At 46.9% G+C, this 22819-nt stretch overlaps 1 protein-coding gene across 2 annotated transcripts in view; it reads left to right on the forward strand.

Moving 5' to 3' along the window:
* VPS8 (VPS8 subunit of CORVET complex) overlaps window positions 1-22819 on the forward strand; it is a 76400-nt gene that overhangs the window by 52791 nt on the left and 790 nt on the right. For both annotated transcript variants that reach the window (XM_035334511.1, XM_035334512.1), the window contains 6 exons: window positions 747-825; window positions 2265-2347; window positions 9786-9866; window positions 11295-11464; window positions 12389-12557; window positions 22216-22296. In XM_035334511.1, the coding sequence (XP_035190402.1) occupies window positions 747-825; window positions 2265-2347; window positions 9786-9866; window positions 11295-11464; window positions 12389-12557; window positions 22216-22296 (663 nt within the window). The remainder of the gene's footprint in view (window positions 1-746; window positions 826-2264; window positions 2348-9785; window positions 9867-11294; window positions 11465-12388; window positions 12558-22215; window positions 22297-22819) is intronic.

Here is a 22819-nt window from a genome sequence, read left to right on the forward strand (position 1 = left end):
TTAGGTAACTGAATTCAAAACTGAGAATGTTGTTCCTGTGTCTGAAGAGCTGGCATGTCTGGAAGTCAAGAATTCTGACACTTTTTCTTAGTGCTGTCCAGTGTAGGAGGTGACCTGCTCAGTTTCTTTTGTCAAACGATTTCATTGTGCAGCAGACAGCTGCTGTGTTTTTGTTGAAGAGGTGACTGCAAGTGCAGAGAGTGCTTATGGCCTGCCTAATGGGAGTTAGTGTTTGCTCTCACGCTGGGTTCCGTTCCACTCAGTAGAATTGCTTTGTTGATGCCTAAGAAAGATCAGACTCTAGTCACTGAATGAAGGGCCAGCTTCCCACGTACGATATCATGTGAATTCTCACAACTGGAGAATTTGTGTCTCTTTCCATTTGCGGACCTGTGACTGTGCTGTTACATAAGCAGTCTCTACGTCAGTTTGCATCTTGCATGTAATAGTAGTTGGGGACTGTGAATGAAGTAGAAGGAGCCAAAGGTCTTCTCTGTGCTCAGATCCAATCAAACAGTATCTTGCTCTAAGATACGAGCAATCTAGACTGAAAGCAGATCCACAAGTACTTTCTGATTACTTTATATATTTCAGTTTTATTCCACTGCAGTGAAAACATAAGAATGTATTTTTGTTTTTCAGAATGTGCAAGTGAGCCTTCAGAAATGGACTTTGATACTGGTCACACCTCATTTTTAGTTTTGCTATGTTCTTACTGTTTTTTTCCTTGCATTCAATTATTTTAGGCACTCTGGTTTCCCCTGCTGGAGGCTATGATGTCCCCACAGAAACTGTCTGGTTCTTCACAGTATCGGTATGCTGAATGTAAGTATTTTGATTCTTTTGTGACCCAAATATTAATCAAAGCCTGTGTCCTGTCTTTTGTCCTCTACTGACTGAATAGAAGAAAATCAGTTTCGTTACTCAGTTCCTAAATTCCCTGCTCTTGCAGTAGATCTGAATTGCAGTGGCTGTAGAACTGAGCTTGGCTTGGAGCTCAGTTGGGTAGACTGCAGGTGTCAGGTAGTTTTTGTTTTTAGCTTTGAGTGGAAGAGGGACCCTACCACAGCCTCTTCTAATCACCTGGTTCCATTGAGGTGGTCTCTATGGAGGAAAAAAAAAAAAGAACAACGTGCACAATGTGTATGAAGGCTTTCTAGGCTGTAATTAAGTTTGTAAACTTTGGAAACTTCTGACATAACACTGTCATCTTCCCTACCAAAGTTTTTTGTCACGGTATCTCTTCATCTGTCTATTGTATTTAAAACTAGTAGAAAATACACTAAATTCTCTACTCGAGTTCCACCCCCCTGAATCAGTTGTGGGTGTCATTAGCACATCTAAAGTAGTACTCTTGAAAGGGACTTAAATACTAGGATTTTGGGACAGAATAATGCCTTTGCTTGATTACAGCCCTGTACTTCACAGTGATTGTAATCATTCATGGTTAAGGATCACAACATGTTACAAGAAAATAGGATGGCTATCATCCTGTCTGGTCTCCCTCTATTTCTTTCCTTCCAGTGACTATTAGCTATATCTGGATGCATGGGGATAGATTGATAAGCCAAAAATAAAAATCACCCCGCTTCCCTCAACTCATCTTTTCCTCTAAATTTAGAATGCCCTCTTGATTATCCATTTTGAGAGCTGATGCCTGCAGAATAGAGATTATCTGAAGTGATATCAGAAATGGTGTGAGAATGTAATACACTTGGATCCCACAGAACTGTTTTTGTTTTCATTCCTAATGTGCATATCTCCCAGACTGCTCTAGCTATCTAATTATCCCCACAAAGAAGCTGAATTGCTGGTGTCTGCATGTATCAGTTATTGGCTCTTACTTCAGGGAATTGGGAATCGAGGGAGGAGCAAAAGACATTTCATGCAAAGGTTAATGCTAGGAAATCCTGGAGTGAGTGGGATTATAACATGAACTAGGGATGCAGGTTGACTTCTGTTAGCAGTAAGAAGAGTGAATGGCAGTGTTAGAAAGAAAGTCTCAAGAAAGTCTCTGTTTACTGTGGGTAGGAAGTAGGAGGGGAGGAGAGGCATTGTGATAGGTTATACGTTCCTCTATACGAACCTCTACACGTTCCTATGCAAAAAGCTGCATGTGCTTAGTAGAAAACATGCACAAAAGAAAAAGTGGTGAAAATGGTTTTCATACTAGAAAACACAAACTAAAATGAAACTCTTAATCTGAAAGATGCCCCTCCTTGAATCCTAATGAATGTTGGTGATTTTTATGCATGATATTTCAGCCTTGAAGAGTTTGACGATGCAAGTGCTGAACAACATGGCTGCATTTATTGCTCTTCCCTCAATCCTACAGAGAATTCTGCAGGTGAGTTTTTGAAGAGAAGAAAAGAGCGCACAAACTTTTACCAAGCTATGCTATTCAGTTATTGGGAACAGCTGAACACATTCCTACATAATCGTTACATTATGATGTAACGGTTGCTAGGTCATTAAATGTCAGGTTGGCTGATTGCCTGGTTCAGAGTATTTCTGTAAAAGTTCATCTGGTGAGAAGTAAGTTGGAAAACTTGATACAATGACCTGGAGAACTTGGCAGTCTGAGGAGACATGGGAACACATAGATCTCTGTGAAGCCAGGTAGTTTCTGCAAACCAAATAAAATGTATCTCAGAAGCTGGAATTACTTTGAAGGGAAACTAGTAGCTATGGAGTCACAGAGTGGTTAAGGTTGGAAGGGATTCTGGAGATCATCTAGTCCAACCCCCATGCTCAGCTAGGGTCACCTGCAGCACATTGCACAGGATCACGTCCAGGCAGGTTTAGAATATCTCTGGAGAAGGAGATTCCAAAGCCTCTCTGGGCAACCTTGTTCCTGCACTCTGTCTTCCTCACAGTAAAGTTTTTCCTCATATTCAGATGGAACTTCCTGTGTTTCAGTATGTATCCGTTGCCTCTTATCCTGTTACCGGACACCACTGAAAAAGGTCTGGCACCATCCTCTTGACACTCTCCCTTAAGATCTTTGTGTACGTTGATGTGATTCCCTCTCAGCTTTCTCTTCTCCAGCCTAAAGAGGCCCAGCTCCTTCAGCGCTTCCTCATAAGAGAGATGCTCCGGTCCCTTTATCATCTTTCTAGCTCTTCACTAGACTCTCTGCGGTAGTTCCATGTCCCTCCTGAACTGGGCACAGCACTCCAGGTGAGGCCTCACCGGGGCTGAGGAGAGGGACAGGATCACCTCCCTCGACCTGCTGGCAACACTCTTCTAATGCAGCCCAGGATACCCCTGGTGGTCTTGGCCACAGGGACACACTGCTGGCTCATGGTTAACTTGATGTCCACCAGGACTCCCAGGTCCTTCCTTGGAGAGCTGCTTTCCAGCCGGTCTAGGCACTGCTACAGAAGTAAAGCCACTGTGAAGTTCTTAAAACTTGGAACTAAATATGTTGACAGTCATTTAGATGAAGTGCTAGAGCAGACAGGTATGGGAATGTTAAAATTTGTAGGCTTTGGAGAGAGATGTCAAGACTGGGCCATTTTGGTTGATGGTACGATGTACAATATGAGATTATTTTTTTTTAAGTAAGCACCAAACATTTTACAAAAGAGCTGATTTCAAATATGTGTCTTGGGTTGAACAAACACAAGCAGATTTGATTTGTTAAATTGTAAAATAGACAAAAGATGAGGTAGGGAATTAATAGCAAGCCATGAGAAATGCAGAAGTTGAATTAGGGAGATTGTCTCAATTGTGTGGTGGAACAATTGAAAGGTTGAGAAGGTGATGAATTATTCTACATTTTCTGTTCCAGATGGAAGGAAAAGTGGAAAAGGGGGACAGGCTTCATGGAGTGAATGCATACCTGTAGCAGCCTATTAGTTTGATCTTAACATTATGCACAATCTCAGGTTTTGGAAAATGTCATAATTAAAGACATTGAAAGATATAAATGAGTGGATAGAAAGGGTGATCAAATAAAATACGGGGTATATATTTATTTATCAGGGGTATAAAGTGTCAAGCAAACTTAATGCCTCTTCAGTAACATTTCATTCCATTTTAACAGCAGCATTAGTTATGGTTTCCTGTTGAGCTTTCTTTGATGTTTAATGTAGGCAGGAAGTGGTACGGAAGGTGTGAATGAGTAAGTGGGGAGGTTGGCAGGGAGGTTGGCTTTCCTGGTTTGTTTTGGGAATTACCAGAATGGGGGGGGGGAAGGGGTAACCAGTGACCACTGCTAAGACAGCACAGCTGGGAGGTATTGCAGTGCAGAGGAGGGTCCTGATCCCCCTTGGGAAGACTTGGGAACTCTTGTTTTCAAGTCTTCAAATATTTCATGCCCTTTTTTGTTCTCAGAGTCTCTCTTCTTAAGCAGAAATAAAACTGTCTGCTAGAGGCTGGAATTCATGCCCTGGAGGCAACAGAAGAGTGAAATGTATTTCAGTTGTACGGTGAAATGGTTGGTGTGAGGGCACTGTTGCGAAGGATAGCAGGATGCCCAAGGTGCGTCACGAGAAGTACTGCCACTATGGACAGAAATGACCAAGGCATTATTTAGCGTAGCATGTGCAGATCTGGTGACTGGTTTTGGAGGTAGGGGGAAAATGGCTCCTGTTCATCCCATTTCCCTGGTCAGCCTTACAAATTCAGCCTGACAAAATAGAGATTTAAAAGGCAAACATTTCTGTGGAGCTGCAACAAAAAATGGGGAGAGATGATGACTTATAAACGCATTCTGGGAGAGGAAATGAATTCCTGGTAACAAATATTAGTATAACTTCACAAAGCAGTAGTTAGTACCTTGTAGCTCAAAAGCAGGTGTAGGGAAAATAGTGTTATAAACCTCAGTATAAGATCCTGTGGAAGGGAATATGGTACTGATTTATTAGATCTCTAAGTTGAAGATCTCTAAGTTGATTTTGCCTCTTCATGCTCATTCTTTCATAGATTTTATTCACTCACATATTTGCGTATACCTAAGATGGATGGGAATGAGTGGTCAGACCATGCTCATTTGTGGGCAGCACAGAAGGTGTCAGCTGTCACTTCCTCACTGCACCTCTGAGGTTCCTCTGTTGATGACTGCTTAGTATTGGGTAGCCTAATAAAATTCTTTAGAAGTTGCTGGCTGTTATAAGGTGGATTTGTACCTCAGAATCTCACTTAAGCTTTTGTAAATCGTGGTCTGGATTGCTGCACGTCATGATTTCTCTGGCTTTCAATATAGGCTTTAAAGATACATCTGTAGTCTGCTACAGGTGTGTGATATCCTGCAAACTTGTCATCCTCCTCGTGTTAGGATGTAGGGTCTCCTGATAATGTCTGTGCTGGGCTCTGCACAGGTCTGCAGCCTTCTGAGTTTGGCCTAACACCTTCAGCTTTGCAGCTGTAAAGAGTGTCTTTTGTTACCAAGGCAGACCATTCATTTAAACCTTTGTTCTTGTGCTTCAAAACGTGCATTTCCATTCACATGACATTCATACCAACCTTTATTTCTGTTACAGATCTCTAAATGGGATTTTATGAGACTGAGAGGCCAACATTGCTGTAGGTCACTTTCATAGAATCAGAATCATTAAGGTTGGCAAAGACCTCCAAGATCATCTGGTGCAACCATCCCCTTGCTACCCACTAAACCATGTCCCCCTTTCCATAGTGTTGTAGCTGTGTTTTACTAAACTGTTGCTTCAGGGCTTGCAGTGGATGCCTGTGGGAGTTTTCCTTTAGGTTTTATTTCAGCACAGAGCTTGGTCCTTGGAAGAAAGGTGCTTTGAACTCAGCTGGGAAGATGATGTGAACAGCGATGAACGTGTCTTACAGCGTGGCCATGTCTTGGGTGCTCAGCTTAGATATTCAGGGGTTTTGAACACTTGTTGGGGTTGTTTGGGATCAGGAACAAGACTTCTCCTGTGTAAGACAGTTAGCACTGGATTTTTTTTGCCTTCCTGCATAGTGTGATCTGTCATCTGCTTCCTCAGATTGCTTGGGAATACTGTTTAAGTGCGCTGCAGGGAAGGTTAACAACACGGCATGCATGCATGGTGCTTCCCCAGAACAGCTTTCTGAACTAGAGGTTGTCTCTTTCTTGTTAGCCCTAGGTTGGATATTCCTTTTGCGAAGCTGCGTAGTGGCTCTTGAAGCCACGTGAAATTCTAAACCTGGGTGCCAAACAGTGCTGTCGTGGCTCTGAGCAGTGTGTAGCTTCTTGAAAGTGTTACCGATGTGCCACCTTAACCGTGATCTTAAGTGGATGCTTAATCTAGCTCCTCTGGGCCCTCTTTCTCAAGATATTTCTGTGAAATCCAGAAGTACAAGGGGTACCTGAAGTCTGAAAACGGCCTCAAAAGCTGTTGGCAGCACTCAGGTTTTTGTGGTACAGCACAAATCGCTGGATCTGCTGGTGTGGAAGGTAGAACAGCTGCCCAGGAATTACTGTGTTTTTGTAAGGTGGATGACCTCAGTAAACTGAGGTAGATTATCTTCCCTTTTCTGAAAAGGAATTAGATTATTCCAGTTTTAGTGGACTGTTTTTCTTCCTTTTCTGTGCTTAACTGCCTAGAGATGATACCTTATGCAAATGTTAACTTTGCAAGCAAAATGCTGCACTAAAGGGCACCTTGCAGTGAGCTGGGACCAGACTCCGCAGCTTTCACAGAAAATTGGTAGATTCATGGCATCTGTCTGTAAAAGTGTATTGACTCAACTTTATACTATTGAAGTCATATGAAATGAAGATTAATATATTTATGTTTGTGCTCATCCTTAACAAAAATGTTATTTATTAAACAGTCTGAAATAACCACGTCAGGGGTGATACTAGAAGAATCCTCTTGAGCATTATTAAGAAATTCCATGTCATTACAGATGTGAACGCTGTCTGATGAGGGCTGAAAGGTTGAGTGTTAATTCCCTTACAGAGCTCTAATCCTTCATAAACGTTTTGTAAGTAGATCCAGCTGTTGCATTCTACAAAATAGAGAACCAGAGAAAACAGAAATTTACATCCTACCTGTAGGAACTCCATACTGGGGAGGGAAGGAAGGAAGGAATCTCTAAAATCTGTTAGCATGGAAGCAGAAAGATTCAAAAAGCCTTTTCTTTAATTTTTTTTCCCTCCATACCTGCTTAGAGTCCTGCTTGTCCTTTTCTTTCCAGCCCTGGAGGTGTCTGGATTAATTTTACGTACAAGAGTTGCTCTGTCCCCTTGCAAATCAAATGAAGCTTCAGCTGCACATGCATGCATTTTCTGAGTTCACAGTGCATTAGCACAGTTCTGTGAGTGCTGTCAGCAAAGAAATTTCTGTTTCCTGGTCCCAGGAAAAAGGGGAAATGGAGGAGACAGAACTGGCTCAGAGGCTGCGTGAGCATCTCTGGTTTGCGTACCAATACTGGCCAACTTTTCCCGACGTGTGTGTTCGTGTAGCCATGCTGGGCAGTGAGTTTGGCTTTGGCTTACAGTGCTGAGTGTTCCACATCCCTGAGGAAATAACCAGCCTGGGGAAAGTAGCTGTGTTCTCTTCTGACTTGGCACAAGTCACTTCTAGTAATGGGCCACCCCATACAGTGTATTCAGAGCGTGTATAAATCCCAGAGATAAATTTTACAAGGTGGACTTAATGAAACACATTCCTCCATGAAAGTAATTGATCCCACCAGGCTCTTGTGGCTGTAAATTTTGTGAGGGCTGAAAGCAGCAAATTGGAAGGAAGCTTTATAACTTGCTGGGAATGTGGACTTAAAGATCTGGATTTCATTCTCAAGGCAGGTAAACAGCTGCAGTCTAGGACTGTGCAGCACTCTCTTTAATGGCTGCCAGCAGGAAATGTGCATGAGCCACTTGCACTTGACTACCAGGCTGTAAGGTTTTGCTAGACCACATGGCTCCTCTGTAGAGGAAAGCCAATTCTCTTCCTACCTGCTGATTTTTTTAGAGACTATCAAGCCTGAATTGAGGAAAAACTGAGCATCTGAAAGGTGGCCATCAGACTCACGTCCTTCCTCTGCGAATCTGAAGGTGGCTCTTTGATTCCTCTTGTGTTCACATTTCCTCTTCCTCCTCCTATACCTCTATAAAAAAAAAAAGAAACAAGTTGCACTGAAACTGGCAGCTTGCAGCTTCGGAAGTCTTATTTGCTCTATCGTTGCCTCCGTACAGTTCGGGCTTTCCTTGGCCATGTACTTGAGTTCTTCAGAAAAGTATCAGGTGAATACAGGAAGAACATACTCTGTACATACATGCTGGGTTGGGAGTCCGGCCTTCTCTGTTGCTCTCTATAATTCATACTCTCTGGTGTACTTTCTGTGTTATTGCTTTTAAATTATACATGCAGAAAGAAAGCTTAATGTTGTTTGAGGCCGTACTGTTCACCTAGCAAAAAAAGTAGCCTTTGCAGCTTGTCAGGCTCTTCTGTGTATCCCAAATCTATAGCCGTTTTGGACTTGAGTGATACTACTCAGTGCTGGTTTTATTTAGGCTTCCATGTTGGCATTTCTCCCCATCACATTTCCTGTGAAAGCTGTTGTCCAAAACTGCCTACCTGACTTTCTGTCCCTGTGTTGGTGTTCTCTCTGGGTGTCTTGCAGTCTGACTTCCATGCTACCTGTCTCTTCTTTGCCAACTTGCTTTTCTGCTTTTGATTCTCGTCTCTCTTGCTCTCAGTCCAGGTGTGGAATCAGCCTTGCTCCTACTTTTTCTCATTCATTTAATCCAGAAGTTGTTTATCTAGGCCCTTCTGTCCCTGTTTCCACCATGCCTCCATCACTTTTCTACCTCGGTGTTACTGTCCTTATCCCATCTTGCCCTACTTCTGCCCACGTCTTGCCGATTCCACCAGTCAGCTGCTTCTCGGCTTTCAGCAGCCTTCCCCCCATTTGCTTTTCACTGCCTCCCAGCAGTACAAAATATTTTTCCAAGTCCAATTCAATGACTGCCAGTCTCTGGAATTTGTATGCTGTACAAAGTCCCCTGATCCTGATCCTCCTTTGAGGCATTCCTGGTCGACTTGTTCTGATTATAGGCACGCGTGTGCCAGCTTGGGATGGGGAAGGGCACAGCTCTGCTCTCTTGTGGATTAAGCTGTCCAGCCACAGAGGCAGAACTGAAGCCAGGCAGCACCGTGTGGATCACAGCGCTGCGGGAGCCAGTAGCAGATCCTGCAACCACCCTCTGTGCCCTTCTTTTCTTCCCATTTATGTTAAAGACACAAAGCTCGGCCCAGAACGGAGGTGAACCCTAGGCCAGGATTCCTGTCTGGTGCTGAGTGATGCCTCAGAGGGTGCCAGGCTGGCTGGGGAGGAGGAGGAGAGGTTTGGTTTGGAACAGGCGTAAGGAAGCTGGCTGAGCTGTGCCAGGGCAGTGACTCGTAGCACAGCCCTTCTCTTGTGCTACGGGGAAATGGAAGTAGAGGTGCTCAGGGCCCGTGGAACCAGCCCTGAGTGGCACTGCGGGTGGAGTCGGTACCTCTGCTCTTTCTGCAGGGTGCTGCTTGTTGTTTCCTCTGATATTCCTCAAATGCATTCTCTAGTCAGCTCTTGCACCTCCTGAAGTTTCCGAGGTCACATCTGAAGTCTTTTGGCCTGAGTACCATAATCAGTATTGATGATGCCATCTACTTGGTTTTGCTAGTCACCAGTTTTCTCATCGATACGTATGGTTACTGTGCCTTCCTCGTGTGTGCAGTGTCTTTAAATCTGGAGTCGTAACTTCTGTGTGTGATGGCAATCTGGGGGGGAGGAGAAAAGCAGGGCAAGAATAAATTACCATGTCCTGTGATTCAGCTGCAGCTTCTCATTTCTTCACGCAGGATCCGGTTTATGGAAAAGGGAAACTTGGAGAAATTCAAGGACTTGTCCTGGGAATGCTGGACACTTTTAACTATGAACAAGTAAGTTGCACACGTTTCTGTTCTGTCCACCCCTAAATACAGGGATTCTTTTTAGTGTCTAGCCTACTTCTCTCTCTGATTTGCTATTTTTCTCTGCAAGCAAAGTAAATGGACACTGAAGTGATCTCTATTTGTGTGATCTGGGGAAGGGGAATGAGTTTGTTTAGCTTGCAAACAGATTACAAGTGAAGGGACTGACAGGTACGTGGTGATGTGAACACCTCTGTGGTGGAGATTTATGTTAAATGTACTGGAAGCATGAACACCTGCTTTTTTTTCCAACTTATCCTGCAATTAGGGAGTCAAAGGCACAACCAAAATTGTTTTCTTTTTTAACATGATTTTAAATATGTGCCTTTGAAATTAGTCTGTTTTGCCATTTCCCAGTGGTAACGCTGCACTTACTTTGTCACCCTATTACATTTTATCTGTCTGACTCCTGCCTTTCTCTGTTCAGTCGTAAACCCCAGAGAGTTTCCAGCCTTCTACATTTTCTAAAGGCCATTTTTCCTGAAACAGAATGTGTAGTCTTCCTCCAAACTCACTGTCTCCTGTTCTTTCTACCATAAGGTGCTACCATCTTAGCTACTGCTCAGGCCTCCATGCAGCATCATCCAATTTAAAAATAAAATGGGAAATAGCTTTACCGTAGAGAATCTCTCTTTACATTCAGTCCTCTGAGTTTTTGAGGAAGGTCTGCTCTGAGTGGCACAGTCTCTCTGATCTGTTGTTGCTAGCAGTTGTCTGGTAAAGGCTGTGTATTCATTATATGGACCAGGCCATTGCCTTTAATTTTTGTCTTTCTAAGGAACCACTGATACAACCTCTGAAGCCTTTTGTGAATTGCTTTAACAGGGCATCAATAAGTCACAGATCAAAGCACCTATCCCTGATACCTGTTTTGTTGTTGCTTAAGGAAGCACTGGCCACTAAAAACTAAGGGTATTTTGCTTTTGGTTCTTAGAAATGAAGATCTTAGTTGGGAAGAGCTAGCAGATGAGAGAGATTCAGTGTTCTTTCATATTTTAATTGTGATAGTGCATTGGACTTTGATTTTTATCCCTATGTTTCTAATAAAATAGGGGGTTGTATGCAGTAACTTACCAGGTAGAGGGGAAAAGAAGTCTGGTACAGAAGATGACAAGATGAGCTTGCTCTCCCACATCTCTTTTAAAGCTCTCTGACAAAAATCAATAAAGCATTTATCTATCTATTTAGGAGTGAAAAGGTATCGTCTGCATTAACTTGTGGTAAAAAGTATTTTGAAGACAGCAGCTACAAAATGTAAGAAGAAGCAATTTTGTGTGGTTGGGTTTGTTCTTAGCAATCTGATAAGCCGCTTGTTATGAAGAACTGAACAGTGTGGATTTTCTGCACTGTGAAGATGACACAATGACTTAGTTATTCTGCATATTGCCTTCCACGCAGACCCTTCTAGAGACAACCACGAGTCTTTTAAACCATGATCTCCACTGGTCCCTGTGTAACCTAAGAGCTTCTGTCACTAGAGGGCTTACCCCAAAGCAGGATTACTGCTGCATTTGTCTACAGCAGTACAAAAGAAGGCAAGAAACTGCTGATGAAATCATTGTTTTCAGGTAAAGTTAAGACATTCACAGATGTGTTCGTGTTAGTAGTTTAAAATAAAAATAATTTTTTAAATTTTTTAAAAAAGCTACTGGTCTTCTCTAAGTAATGGTGCGTATTCCTGTGGGCATGTATCTCCTGTTCCCTTGCACTGGGAATGGGCTGGCTAGTCAAACTGATCAGCGCCAGACTTCTTTGCCTGTAGCCAGCTCTGTCTTAGCTGAAAAAAAAATCCCTTACAATTTTGTGAGAGCAGTTCGGTAAGCTGTTAATTCATGCCAGCTCTCCTGGCAAAGCATGTGTCAGGAGAAGGTGATTCTCTGATGTACACGAACAGCACAGTCCTAGTCGATACCCTTAACCACCCGTGTGCCCCTACTGAGCAATGCTGTAAAACAGAGCAGAAACTCTTTGCAGAGCTTCATAAAGCATAAATGGTCTGAAAACTAGATGCAGCAAGTAAAACTAGGGGCACTGTGTTTTGCTGCCAGCTGACCTACTGCTGTTCTGTGCCAAATACAGTGCTTTGTGCTGGGGAAGTCTTGGGGCCCAGTGGATACCTGTTGCCCCAGAAATAATTGCAGCATTGTGGATTTATTTGCCTATATTTGTACATCTCAGATGTATTGCAGCCCTGATGATGTACTCTGGCACCTCTAATATTCCTGTCTGTGGCCAAGTGGCTGTAAAACAGGATCATTATTCCTTTAGTATTGTGATCTGTAACTACATCTGCAAACGCACACCTGCTGGTACTTTTTTGCAAGGCTAGAAATCTGCAGGAGAGTGTGGAGGTATGAAGGGAGTGTACACACTGCTGGTGTATATGCAGCCAAACAGACTTGTTTTCATTGACCAGAGATTTCCTCTCCAAACCGTAGTGCTGACAAGCTGCATTACCCTGCTTTAACAGAAGTTTTCTCCTGCCTTTACAGCTGTGGCCACTTGTACCATTCTCTGTGTCTGCTGAGTAAGGAGTGTGGGGTAGTAACCAAAGGCCTGATGCGGTGGATGTGCTATAAATGCAACTCAAGCAACAAGGGAGGAAAACTGAGTGAGAACTTCTCAGAGCTGAAAAAAGGAAGTGTGACATCCTTGGTGCAGGTAAGGCTTGTAAAGCGTTTTCTCTCCAAGTTAACTTCTAGACTTCAGTGCTTTGTTTTCATGTCGTACTCTGCTTCCAGACAAGCCTATGATCAGTGTCAAGCAGTAGTTGCAGTTAGCTAGTCACATTTAGGAATGCCATTTTGTTTTGGTGTGGGTATACAGAGCTGTGCAAGAAAAGATGATGTGTCCATCCAGAAGGTCTGGGAACCACTAGCCAGCATGAAGGGAAGCTGGATACATGCAGCTGATTACCTGACAGATGCATCCACTGCTTTGTCTTGTTTGTGAGAGCCTGAGCTGGGCCAATGGGGACAGTTCCTTTCAAACCATATTTAGCTGTGTTTTATGTGAAACTTGTAGTAAAAGCTGATGCATTCCTCATGGTTGGACTGCAGAACTTCTGTTCTACCTTCCTAACATAGCCTGGCTCTGGGTAAGAGATCTGGAATGGATTTGACTTGTAAAATGCTAGCACAATGTTTAAAGAAGCTTGCATGTAAACAAGACTGCTGCAGCTGTATTTAGGCAAGAGAATGGCTAATTGGTTTGTATTCATTGTCAATATGTGTGTGCAAGAAGTTTCACCGCCCCTACTTCAAACAGACACTCGGTCTCAATGTGCGTGCTGCTGTGTTTTCCCTGGCCCAGTACTGTGGACTGCAAGCAAAAATAGCAGCTAGCTCGTTGGGATGCCTTTGAGAAATCCCGCACAGGGGAGGAGCTGAACTCTGCTGTCCCGTGTTCCAGACAGGGTCACTGGTGAGGGTTTGTTCCTAAATGCCTCGAGGTACGTTGGACGCTTGTCACCACCCAAATGGCATGCAAAGCAATGTATTTCCCTGTCTGAAAGCAGAGTAATTCAATCTTGGAGTACGTTTTTATAGTACTACTTCAGTTTTCTTCTGGCTGATTATTTCAATTTCTGCCAAATCAATTCTGATCAAAAGATAGCTAACAGCATTAGCCAACTTCCATCAGCTTCTGTATTAACAAAAAAAGAAGCTTCCTGTTTGAAGGGAGACTTAGGGGAAAAGCAGTCTCTGAGGAGTGCAGGGAGCACAATGCAATCTTTGCAGTCAGATTGTGTTAGTTTCTAATGTGGTGACAGAAAGAAAAGCTTTCCCAGTAGAGATTGTTAAGTCGCCTGCGATCCAGTCTGCGTACAAATGGTTGGCATTTTGTCTCCATCCTGTTAGCAGTGAGATACAGATACAGGCTCTAAAGTTGGGCAGAGTCAGCAGCTCTGTATTTTACCCCCTAAACTTTTGCTCCAGAGGAACACGTGCCAAACAGGTGTGCCTGACCAGACTTAGTTTGAAAAGCTAAAGACAAAATTAAGTACTAAAACCACGTCAGTCATTAAAGTGCCCGGTGTTTCATAGCACGTAACTCAATTATTGCTGGGCTTCTCATGAGCTGGTCAGAGAAGCCCTGTGTGTCTCCCTGTTAATACCAGCCTAGACACACCTGGGAGCAGAACGAAGCAGAAAATGTTCCGGGTGACACGGGAGTGATGAGGACAGGGAGGAGGTGATGCTGCCCTTTAACTGATCCGTTTGCAGAACAGAGGGACTGGCTGGGGACTCAGGGCTTAAAGGGAGCCATGTGGAGTTGGACTGGATGGGGAAGAAAAAGGGTTACAGCAGAGATCATCTAATGCTAGCTAGAAAACATCCACCCCAGGTTACCCGAGTGCTGGATGCTTCCCTGCTGTCTGTCATGTGCTCTTGGCAGGGAAACGCATCCTTCCTGCTCCGTGCAGCCAGCCCAGCGCAGCTTGGCTCGGGCTCGTCAGAGCGCTAGCACTGCTTCCAGCCCCCTGCCTCCTCCTCCTGATGGTCCAGATCCTCTCCAAGTTTGTGATGTTCATCATATATTTAAATTATAATATTTAACTGTAGCGCTTGCATGTGATTAAACTGTTGTGCAGTCACATCTTTAAAAAGCTGAATATATTTAGACTTGGCGAGACTGAAATCTCTAGCTTCTCCGGGAAGTTTGTTTGCTTAACAATTGCCACTCTGTAGCGTTAATTAACCCTGTGAGGTAACGATTCAGCTGGCAGGGAACAGCCTGAGGTACAGAGCAGACTTGTTCTGGGGAGATGCCGGGAAGGCACAGGGGATGTGCGTACGCCCTGGCTGCACCGAGGCCAGCAGCAGAAGGCGAGGAGAGCTGCCTGGCCACAGGCAGGCCGGTGCTGCGGGGCTGGGTCTTGTGCAAACTCAAATTAATTTAAGCGGAGGCTCTTAGAGAATTACGTGTGGGAATAGCTAAGCTCGGCAGAGCATAATCCCCGTGCTTGTTTTGATGCGGCACTGGTCTGTGCAGAACGCCCGGGGCTGTTGGGAAGGTGGGGTTGGGTCCCCAGCAGCCAGGCACGTGGTGCGGGGTGCTGGAGAGAGGAGCAGACAAGTGGTGGGACTGAAGGGAAAGGGAGACCTGCAGGGCCCCCAGCCACCTTCACGTCTTCCTGTGGGTCCTTCCCTGCCCGTGTCCAAGACAGCAGGCGTCACTGCTCTGCGGCACACCCCAGGTGTGGGCAGGATTTAGTTTGGCTTTGCCACAACGTTCGTTCGTCCTTCTAGTGTTGCCCTTCTCTGGTGAAGGGCTTCTCTGCCGTCTCGACTCAGCTGGCACCGGGCAGACCCAGAGACCTGTGCTGGCCACGCTGTGATTACATCCACGTCTGGCGTTTCTGCAGAGAATGGCCAGGCCATCGCAGGGAGGTTGCACTGCCACACCTGCTGCTTTGAGCCCTGCCTCCCCGCACCCTAGAGAACCAGCTCCGAAGCCCCTGGGACGTTTTGTGTACGGGGCCACGGGGAGGCTGTTTCTTTGAAGATCCTGAAAGCGCTGTCTGTCCCCTGGTATGAGCTAATGCTGGTGTCTTCTGTAGTGAAATCTTCACTTTAGATACTTATTTTCTTAGCAGGCCTTGAATTAGGAGTGGGTTCATACTGAGAGATGCCACCGAGCATCTGGAGTGCATCTCATAGTACCGGTCCTGCTCTGTTGAAACAAAGACTGTCAGTTTGAATTCCGCGATGTTGTTGAGATTTATATGTGAAATGACAGCCCAACAGACAGTGTTTTCTCTGTCCCTGCTTTGCATGCGTGACTTCTGGAGCAATTGCCTTGAAACTGGGGGAGGTGGAGAGGTGCCACAAACCGGCACAGAATCATTACTGAAGCCGGTGACGGCGTGTATTTACATGGAGCCTCGCCCTGGTAAGGGCTTCAGGCATCTTGTCCTGGCAAAGGGGAGGAATAATGAGAAAAGGCCAAAGGGGCTTTCTTTCCCCTTCATTTTTCTCACCAAAAGCTTGTGCTTTCTGTGTGATCCCTGAAACCTTGCTGTCCTGCCAAGGGTAATCTTCAGTGTCTAAACCGCTCCTCTGTCCTGCCCGCCTTACCTTATCTCTTTCCAAAAATGAAAGTTTGTGTATGTTGTTTTTCATAATCTTTTAAAACCTTCACTGTGTTTTTTTTTGTTGTTGTGTTGTGGTGATTGAAGTTAACTGATGCAGAAGCACAGTAGATGGTCTTTTGCCTAAATACATAAGTGAAATAGTCTCTGTATCTTAGTCACTGGTCTTCAAAACTAATTTGCCTTGTTACGGTGAGGTAGGTAGCGATTTCCATTTGTTCTGCCAGGCTGCACAGTAGGGATCAGGGAGAGGATCGCAGGCTTGGTCCTCGGACCATGAATTCTGCAGAAAATGCTGTGAAACCCTAAGCTGAAATGCTCTGGTGCTTCCGTGTCTGGGAATGATGCGAGTTCTGAGGGCACCATTGTTAGAGCTGTCCAGATGGCAGATATGTTTTATTCAGGAGTTTAATCCTGTGAAGTCACGCCAGGACGGACAATGAGCGTGATCCGTCGCTAATCCAGTTTGTGGGACTCTGCGTTTGGGCTCTGCCCTGCAGCCTGTTGCCGGCACCCCTCTGCAGCGCAGCTTTCCTTCCAGCACGGGGGGGTTGACAGCACCTGAAGTGCTGGTACCACGCTGTATCGCTCGCCTGAGACATTGAACGTTCCTCTGCGGCATGTCTGTGTGCTTTCTATTGGGTAAGAATGAGGGTTTAGGACTCCTTTTTTTCCCCCAATACTTATTTTAGAGCTAGAAAAACGTTACATGACCTCTGTCAACCAGTAGACAGCCAATTTTACTGTTTTCCGTGTAACGGTGACCATCAGTCCTTACCCTGACTCCAGCAATACCAGGTTTTTCCAAGGACTTTTTAACTTTGAAAATATCCACGCATGAATTTTTCCCCAGATGGCACCAGGCAGATAGCGAGCACTGCGTACGGTGACAGGACGGCACGTTCTCCTAAGGGAGCCCCGTCCCTCAGCCTTGGAGTTGGTTTTGGTGGTGGATTCCCCAACTCCTACAATGCTCGGGAAGTCCGTGTGAGGAAGGGCAGGGAGGCACTTGGTGCTATTGGCTCCTTATCAGCAGAACATCTGTGCTTTAAGATTCCTTGTAATATATTGGAAGCAAAAATGAATTAATAAGAAGAAAACTGAGTGCAGGGGTTTAAATTAGCAGCCAGAAGAGGGCTGGCAGCAAAGTTAAGGCCGAAAATAAAATACAAATTTAAAGCAACTAATTTCAGGAACATAGGCATCCTTTAGCAGCTTCTAAATCAAAATTGACTGTTTTCTTGCACTTCCCATATCCCTGGGTAGTTTGGTTTTGGGGGATTTTTTTTTTAAGGGAAAATCTGTCTGAATTGTAATTGCTTCCCCTGGCCTTTCATGTGTAGTCATCTGTAGTGCAGCAGAGGTTTTCTTTTTCTGATGCGACCCGAAGTCCCGGCCTCTGGCACCTGCGAGAGGCTGGCAGCAGGCGCAGACAGCTCACTGCCAAACTGCCTAACGCAAAGACCACAGCAACAGGCTGCTCCCCAAGTGTCGTGTCCTCGCTGAAAGGGTGGCAAAATTTTGGTGTGTCATCTTCTTTGCTTTACTTCACACCTCACTTTCAAAGAAAATATTCCTATGGTTCAGTGGAAATTCCCGTGTTTGAATAAAACATCTCAGATCTAAGAGGGTCTGTGAAACAGGCTCGCAGGAACGCAGTGACAGCTGCGGGGCTGCTGCAGCCTGTCGACGTTCCCACAAGCTGCACCAGTCCCTGCTGCCAGCAGCTCTGCGCGGCTCCGCACCGCTCGACAGTCGTGTGCCTGCTCCCCGTGGAACCACCGCTGCTCGCTGCGTGGCTGCAGTGTGAAATTGCAGGCTTTCAGCCTGTCTTCACAGATTGCCGTGGAGCACAGGCAGGAAAGAAGCGGTGTGACTTTTCCGTCTGCTAGCGGAAGCTGCTTGTCCAGAGCCAGCGGTGGCCGCGACGCTGCGGCTGCTGGTGCTGCAGGGGTGGCTGCTGCTCCCCTGGGGGCTGCGCTCCTCCCGGGCTGAGGAATGAGAAACTCCTAAGGGGTCAGGAAGGCCCTACAAGACTGTCTGTTCTCCTTGATGTTCCTTTGGAGGGGAGCAAAATAAGCGGGAGCTGAGGTTTTGTTTCAGTTTGCAGTCCCCAGGTGGGAGACTATGAGAGGGAATTACGGCTGGGCCAGCAGCGCTGTGGGGGCCAAGGGGTCACTGGCTGTCCTGGGCAGATTTCAGAAGGGTAGGTGGTAGACGAACATCTCATCTGTTGAGCAGCCTCCATACCTCATGCTTAAAAAAGGAATTATTTGTCTCATGTGATGCTTTTGCTACCTTGGGCTTGGGCACCGAACGGGGATCAGACCGAGCACAGGTAGTTGGGCAACATTTAACGTGTTTATTCCACACGCTGCCATGCTTCCCCTGGAGCCTGCTACATTATTTATAAATGCTTTGTCTGCTGGGGCATGGTGTCCAGCGAGGACGCTCGTGGTGAGGATGTGTGGTTTTGGTTTATCTGATTAATCCCGAGCAGCGTTGTTGCTCCTTTGGCTGAAGGCAGCAGCAGAAGTCCTTGGGAATATTCCAGCAGTGCCTGGCGTGAGCTGCTGAGCAGGGCAGCTAGCAGAGGGAGAACAGAGATGCCAGTGTGCTTTCCGGGTACTCCATACAGACAGCTCTCCTTCCTCCCCCCTCCTCAGTCGCTGCAGTACCTCACGTTGCAGCAGCAGCGGGCCCATCAGAGCACAGATAAGCCTCTCCTCTCCCTTGCCTCGAGTGGGAGCTCTGCTCCTGAAGCCCAGCTAAGTGCAGCTGGAACCAAGAGACACCTGCCTTTCCCGTCCTGCTCCCGAGGAGAACAGAGGAGGGCTGTGGTGAGGCAGAGCTTCAGTTCCCTGCAGGTGCTGCGGGCTGCCAGCCCTGAGGGACCGGCCCGGCGGGTGCCAAGCTCCAGGCGGGTGCCGCTCTGTGAGGCTGCTTGCTGGAGGCGTGAAGTTCGCGTCCTGTCGCCGCAGGGGAGGGCTGGCAGGAGGCAGGTTTGGTGGCCAGTGCCCGTGGACTCAGCTCGTTAAATGAGGGAGGCGGGTGTTGCTTTTCTTCCTAGGAATCCTGAAACCTTCCCCGGGACTTCTGGCTGCGTCTGTCCTGCGTTGTGAAGTGGCCCTCCGGGGTAACGCGGTGCAGCGACACGCTGTCAAAGGGATGTAGCGATATCTTCTGTGGGAGCTGTGGCTCCGACAGGCAGCACTGAGATGGCTCTCTTGGTGTGACTGTTAACGGTGCCTCTGCTTACAACTGCGGCATGATCTGCTTTGCTTAGGCACGAGCTGATGATGGATTTTGTAGCTGTTAAATTAAAGATAATTGCAGGCTTAGGAGGGTGGTGTGGTGACTACCAGAGGGGGGTGGAATACGTGCAAGCAAAATGTGCTGCAAGAGATTAGCATTACAGTGGTGGGATCTCTGTGCAACAAAAAGGAACCTTTGGTTGCTGGCCCAGTGTCTCGGGGACAAACCGAGGCTCTTGGATTCTGCACCGAGTCTGAGACCTTCCCAAGGCGGTGTGAGGGTTTGGCTGGAAAGGGCTTGGAGGAGCTGAAGTGATTCAGAGCTGATGGAGCCCATAATGAGCTGACTGCCCCTGGGGCAGTGCCGGAGGCCGGGGCTGTGTTGGGGGGTGAGCGAAGGAGCTGAGTGGATTCCACCAATGCCTGAGTGCTGATGCTGGACTGAGAGCCTGCCTGTAGCTCTTGAATGGAAACATGCCTTTAGTGACACGGTTAAAAAAGGAAGAGGCCTGACAGCAGCCGTTCCCATGACAACAGCAAGAATTGCCTGCAATATTTCAGCTCATCAGCCTGGAGAACAGCCTGATTGATAGTTACATACGCGTGGTAGAGAGATAACAGAAGAGGGGAGGCCAATTACATTGCGTTTTCCTTGTCCTTGCATGCCTGTGGCCACAGCAAATGTGGAGGGCAGTTTTTCCTTGTTTTTCTGTTGATAGTCTTTTTTTTTTATTTTTTTCCCCAAGAAAGAATGTCCCTTGGGAGTGCCTGTGCATCCTGTCAGCTGCAGGTATGTGACCCTTACAGTCACAGGCTCTCTGGTTCAAAGCCTATGCCATCTGTGCAGGGACTATGAACACTTGGCTCCTTGACTGGTGGTTACAAATAGTTATTTACGATACAAATAATATCTTGGAAGGGGAAGAAATGAGTTTCAGCACAAGCTCCTAGCATGAGCGAGCTGTAGTCAGGACGTTGTTCTTCACAAACCACTTGATGAGCATCTCAAAGGTACAATGTACAGGGCTTCAAGAGTAACAAACCTACTCAGGCTTCAGGAAACGTGTGGCAGGTTGGGCGCGTGTCCCATGCCCTCCAGCTCTGCAGCATCTCCAGGGCATTGACGTGGCGAAGAGGCAGACGGATGCGTGCTGAGCTTCTGCCTGGGCTGGGCTTTGATTAGAGCTCAGTAGGAACAGGGACACTTGAGGGAGGAGATGCCAGAAGAGAGGGGCAGGTAAAGGTGCTGTTAGGGAGCAAATAACCCCACCAAGGCTCTGAATAAATCGTTTCCAGATGGAGTTTCCCTGATAAAAGGGTCAGCGTGACTCTGGTGCTGCAGGGGGGTGGTGGGCTGCTGCTGGGAGGGAGGCTTGTGCCACCAGGGAAGCCAAGGCTGGTGCCAGTGCCTTGCTCTGCCTGATGGTCATGTGCTCTCTGTGGCGTTTGTGCGCTGAGTTTTGTCCACTGTAACTTTCTTTCGAAGCAGTTTGTTTTGGTTGATTTTCCTCGTGCAGTAGCCAGAAGGGTTCCTGCACCAGGTTGCTGTAGCGTGTGCTTTATTTCTGCACGTAGCACTGGGAGTCATCTTCATGGAGCTTTTAACGTGCTCCTTAAACACGCCACAGAGCACGAGAAGCATGAAGGCAGCTGGCTGCTGCAGCACTGCAACCCCAGAGGAGAAATCCTCCCGGAGAAGGGCCTCGTGGTGGCAGGAGCCGCAGCAGCCAGAGAGGAGCAGGATGTGCCCGCCTGGCAGCTGCCCTGCCTGACTGCGGGGAGCAGCGGAGCCCCACCTGCCCTTGTGGGGCCGGTTCAGCCTTCAGCCCAGCTGGTCGCGCTCCTCGAAGTCATGCTGCATCTTCAAACTGGGCTTGTTCTGTGGCCAAAAAGTTAAGGTAAATTCCACTTCAGTGAGCAGTCGCTTGTAGGACTGGAGCATTTTGGGTTTATAGCCTTTGGGAAATGTGTTTTGGGGAAAATATTTAAGAATGAATATTGAATGTTCCCTTAAAAATAGATCCCCAGAGACGACAGATGCCAGATTGCTGCTCATGAGGGAGGCTGTTCTCCCTGGCTCCTGTCGTAGTTCCTTGATGATGCTTTTGAAACAATCAAAATAGAAACATCGTGATGTGGTGAAATGGAACAAACCTTACGAGAATCTGTGATACTGTGTCATTCCTCCCTGGGACATTTAAATAATGCCTTTTAAAGCTGTTCGAGTGTGCATTCCGCCCTTCCTGCCTCATAATTTGCTGCAGACTGTGGCACCTGTGTTTGCATCTCTGTTACCCTCACCCATGGCGCTGTAGCAGCCCCCAGAGCTGCACAACAGCAGCCCGCGCTGCTGTGGCTGGCTTCCCAATGGACGTGGTTGCCACTGGTGCGTGAATCGCCTCCTCTCCCCACACCCTTTCTCTCCTCCTTTCCTAGTTTTTAGTCCACTAGGGGAAAAGCAGACCTTAGGAGAGAGACCATTAGAGCAGTTGTCATTCCCAGTCTAGCCACACACGGGCTGTGCCTGATGGCAGCGTGCTGCCGGCCCGGCCGGGAGTGAGTGGGACCTGGGGGACCGCGGGGAGGGAGAGGACTGGGGGAGCTTGGGAGAGGCTGCTCATCCGGGGAGGCCCCTTACTTCTCTTCCCAGCTGCCTGCAGGGGAGTCTTCCCATCCCCTTTTCTTCCTCTCTTTTTCTTTTTCCTTCCCCCAAAGGTAACTTTGTCTGCAGTCAGCTACAGCCTTCCTCCGCCCAAGTCACTGTGCATACAACAGCGCCTCAGTATCCTTTGTTCAACAGCAAGGTTTCCTTTCCAAAGTCACACCGTGCTGCACGCAGTGACTTGCAGCAGAGGGAAGTGGCCTTTCTTCCCTGACCGGGCTGCAGACTGGCTGCTCTGGGCCCAGTGTCAGGGGCAGGGATAAATTTGGCATCTTGTTGTTTTTGTAACCACCTCATTCTCTTCACCAGACAGGTTCAGAGTCTGTGTTAGATCCTCAGCAAATCCAAGCTTTCGACCAACTCTGCCGGCTCAACCGAGGAACCTCCAGAGTACGTACCACCTGTTTTCCTTCCCGTTTCCTCAATTGGTGCGGGGCATTCTGCCTGTTGCCAGGCCTCACATTACAACTGGCAGCGTGGGCTTTGGCTTTTCTCTTGGGTTTCATTTAGTGCTGGCAATTTAGTGTGCACAGAGCTGGCTGTTCGACATCACAAGGCATCCATGCTGCCTCTGGCCTCTGACAGCTGGGGAAATTCACTGGCAGCGAAACAGTGGAAATGCCTCTGGCTCTGATATGGGGCCTGAAAGAGTCCACGGTGTGACATTTCTCAGGTTCTTTTCAAGTCCGTGGGGCTCCTATGCACAGAGGGTCCCCTCCTCCCATCCATCCCCCTGTGTGCTGCCCTGCTTGGCCCAAGCAGGGCCACTCCCTCTGTCCCTGGCTTTTTCCCTGTGCCTCCTGCCTGTTCTGGCTGCGGTTGTTGGCACTTAGAGCTCTTTCTGGGATTGTTGTTCAATGATGTAATTTAAAAATAACCCAAAGACACGTGGAAAGTTGTTCAGCTTAAGACT

The sequence above is a fragment of the Oxyura jamaicensis genome, chromosome 9, assembly GCF_011077185.1.
Source record: "Oxyura jamaicensis isolate SHBP4307 breed ruddy duck chromosome 9, BPBGC_Ojam_1.0, whole genome shotgun sequence".
NCBI lineage: Eukaryota > Metazoa > Chordata > Aves > Anseriformes > Anatidae > Oxyura > Oxyura jamaicensis.